The 3,530-nt window shown below is 45.8% G+C and overlaps 1 protein-coding gene across 1 annotated transcript; it reads right to left on the bottom strand.

The window, feature by feature from the left end:
• On the bottom strand, window positions 1-951 carry LOC117051997 (G-protein coupled receptor 42-like). The gene has a single exon (XM_033158724.1). It carries the CDS (start codon window positions 949-951, stop codon window positions 1-3), a length of 951 nt encoding a protein of 316 aa, XP_033014615.1.
• Window positions 952-3,530: the final 2,579 nt, after the last annotated feature.

The raw sequence follows: 3,530 nt of genomic DNA, 5'->3' as shown, positions 1-3,530 counted from the left end.
TCAGGCAATGGCAAGTGCTCCCTGGCTGCTATCTCCTTTCCCATGGGCCAAGGCAATCTTCAGCCGGATGGAATTACACTTCTCCATCATGGAGTGCCATACTTTGGTGATCCCGTCATCCATGGCGGAGGAGAGGAAGAAGAAGATGAAGGGGTCCAGGAAAGCATTGCATACACTGGGCAACACAGCCACACTGCGCCACCAGACGTTATCCATCACAATGAAGCCCACCACGTGGGACACATTGTAAGGACCAAAGCAGAGGACAAAGAAGGAGAGCGTGGCCGTGGCCACCCGCACCGCACGGCGTTTCTTTCGCATGTGGAGATGCGACCCAACCAGGACGCGGATGCTGCCAGCATAGCAGAAAGAGGTGATGACCAAAGGGAGGAAGAACAGGACCACGGACAGCTCCAGCCTCACAGGTGCCAACACAGCCAGCTGCTCTTTGCTGAAGTTGCTGTAGCAAGAAGAGCCATTGCTCTCAAAGAGCCTGGATGGGATGTCCCTGTTGGTCTCCAGGGCAAAGATGAGAAGCCCGTGGAATCCGACGAGACTCCATATCCCCAAGGAGATCAGACACGAGTAGCACGGCTTTTTGTAAGCCTGATAGTGGATGGGATATGCAGCTCCTAGGAAGCGCCCCACGCTGACCACAGTCAGGAAGCAGGCACTGGTGTAGATTGTGCCAAAGTGGATCAGGTTGTAAAGGGGACAGACAAAGTCCGGCTTGACCCAGTTCACCTTGCTTATCTCCAGCATCTTGAGTGGTAGGAAAAGGACAAAGACCAAGTCCGACAGGCAAAGGTTCATCATGTAGATGAGGTTGGGGGTCAGGCGAGCCTTGGCCCGGCAACAGAAGACATAGAGGGCCAGAACATTGGAGGGAAGTCCCAGGAGGATGGTAACCCCGTAGACAACCAAAGAGACCAATGTCACCCACGCTTCCATAGCATCGGGATCAGAGGGCAGGCTGAGCCAAAGGCATTTCCTTTAATCACTGCTTTCCTACCTGCTTATCCATTCTTCAGCAACTTCTTGAGTCGTACCGGAGGGCTCCCAAACTGAGTGCTGAGTAGCTGTGTGTGTCAGGGAGAGAGAGAGAGAGAGAGAGAGAGAGAGAGAGAGAGAGAGAGAGAGAGAGAGAGAGAGAGGGAGAGAGTCAAGACACAGGGAGCAAACCGCGCTTAAGGTGAAATGGACTGTGAGAGATTGTTCGGTGCAGGTGACCATGAGCCAAGGCAATAAAGCCATAAACTCCCGGAAAGCTAGGCAAGAGCAGGAATTGTTAATGGCCCATTGGACTTTTAAATACACCTGGATTGAATGGTGGGGGTGGGGGTGGGGAGAACAAGTGACTCGGAAGCAGGAACAGACCTCCTTGGACATTTGGAGTTACCTTTAGGGAAAGTGTTGGGAGCATCAACTGGGCTTAAGACTGTGGGGCTTTGTTGCCTTCTACAAAATTTTGCATCCCTGAAAATCTCAACTAACATTTAACATAGCCAAGCTACTAGCCCCTGGGGTTTTGGAGATAAAGCTCAAATATATACAGTCATGGGGAAAATAAAGTGCACCCTCTTTGAATTCTGTAGTTTTACATATGAAGACATAATAACAATCAACTGCTCCTTAGCATGACTTAAAATTAGGTAAATACAACCTCCGATGAATAACACATGACATATTACACTGTGTCATGATTTATTTAACAGAAATAAAGCCAAAATGGAAAACCCATGTGTGAAAAACTAAGTACACCTTATGATACAATGGCTTCAATAGAATCAATAGAACCACTTTTAGAAGCAATAACACAAAGCAATTGTTTTCTGGAGGACTTTATTCATCTCTCAAATCATTGTGGAGGATTTTTGGCCCACTCTTCTTTACAATGTTGCTTCAGTTCATGCACAGCTCTCTTAAGGTCCCACACAGCATTTCAATTGGGTTGAGGTCTGGATTTTGAATGGGCCATTGCAACACTTTAGTTCTGTTCTTTTTCAACCATTCTGTTCTAGATTCACTGGTGTGCTTGGGATCCTTGTCCTGTTGCATGACCCAATTGCATCCAAGCTTCAGCTGTTGTGCAGATGGCCTCACATTTGACTGTAGTATACTTTGGTATACAGAGGAGCTCTTGGTTGACTCAATGACTGCCAGGTTTTCAGGTCCTGTGGCTGCAAAACAAGCCCAAATCATCACCCTTCCACCACTGTGCTTGATAGTTGGTATGAGGTGCTTGTGCTGATATGCTGTGTTTGTTTTTTGCTAAACGTGCCACTATGCATTATGGCCAAACATCTCCACTTTGGCCTCATCTGTCCAGAGGACATTGTTTTGCAGCTTCCCTGAGCACTGCATTCACTTTAGAGTGAATTTGTTGGGACATCCACTCCTGAGAAGATTGGCAATTATCTTGAATGTTTTCACTTTTGCATAATCTTTTTCACTGTAGAATGATGAACTGAAAATTGGTTGGAGATGGCCTTAGAACCCCTCCCAGTTTCAAGGGCAGCAGCACTTGCTTCTCTAAGAACATTGTGTCATCTTTCCTCCTTGGCATTGTATTAAAGCACACCTGAATGCTCCAGACCAGCAAACTGCCAAAACTTCAGCTTTTATAGAGGTGGGCACACTAGATGATGATCAATTAAGCAAAAGCATTTGATTAGCAGCTCCTGTCTGCTACTTAGCCACTTAATTCCTATGGAAGCAGTAAGGGTGTACTTAGTTTTTCCACACATGATTTCTCCATCTTGGCTTTATTTCTGCTGAATAAGTCGTGACATAGTGTAATATGTCATGTGTTGTTGTTCATCTGAGGTTGCATTTACCTAATTGTAAGACCTGCTAAGGAACCAATGGTTGCTATTATGTCCTGATATGTAAAAACACAGAATTCAAAGAAAGTATATGTGAAGAGATTTGATAAATTTCAAACTTTGTAAGGTACCTGCCAGGTATGAAGAACCACCTTGGAGACCTTTCTGTGGGTCCCACCATCAGTACCTAAGGGCCTGATGACCTGGAGTGGTCTGCTCTGTTGTCTCATCTCTGGAATATCTCCCCAAGGAAGTTTGCCTGTCACCACCCTCAGTTTATTTTTAACACCAGGTGAATGCCTGTTTTTCACTGTTTTGATTTGCCATTGCTTTCTCTTGCCATTCTGCTTTTGCTATTCATTGCTTCATCATTGCTGTTGTCATTTATTTACCTTTAAAAGGGGGTTGTTTTGGGAGCTTTGCCAAACTAGACATTATATCAAATGAGTCTTTGATGTCAGTAGAGAATTATTCCACTTCTCCAAAGCCAAAGAGCATCTTTTAAGAGCAGGTATGCTTTGGCATTGCTGAACTGCACCTCTCATCAGCCCCAGCAAACATGGCCAATCACGGGGGGGATGGGGGGACTCTAGTCCAGCAACATCTGGAGAACCAAAGATTCCCCAAAGGCAAATGTGGTCGGAACACTAAATGTAAAATCAACCTTTATGGAGTAGGCTAGTTTCTACATGCACTCACACATTC

The sequence above is a fragment of the Lacerta agilis genome, chromosome 8 (assembly GCF_009819535.1).
Source record: "Lacerta agilis isolate rLacAgi1 chromosome 8, rLacAgi1.pri, whole genome shotgun sequence".
In the NCBI taxonomy this organism is placed as follows: Eukaryota; Metazoa; Chordata; class Lepidosauria; order Squamata; family Lacertidae; genus Lacerta; species Lacerta agilis.
Note: the sequence above shows the minus strand (reverse complement) of the source record. Positions and strands in the feature narration are given on the sequence as shown.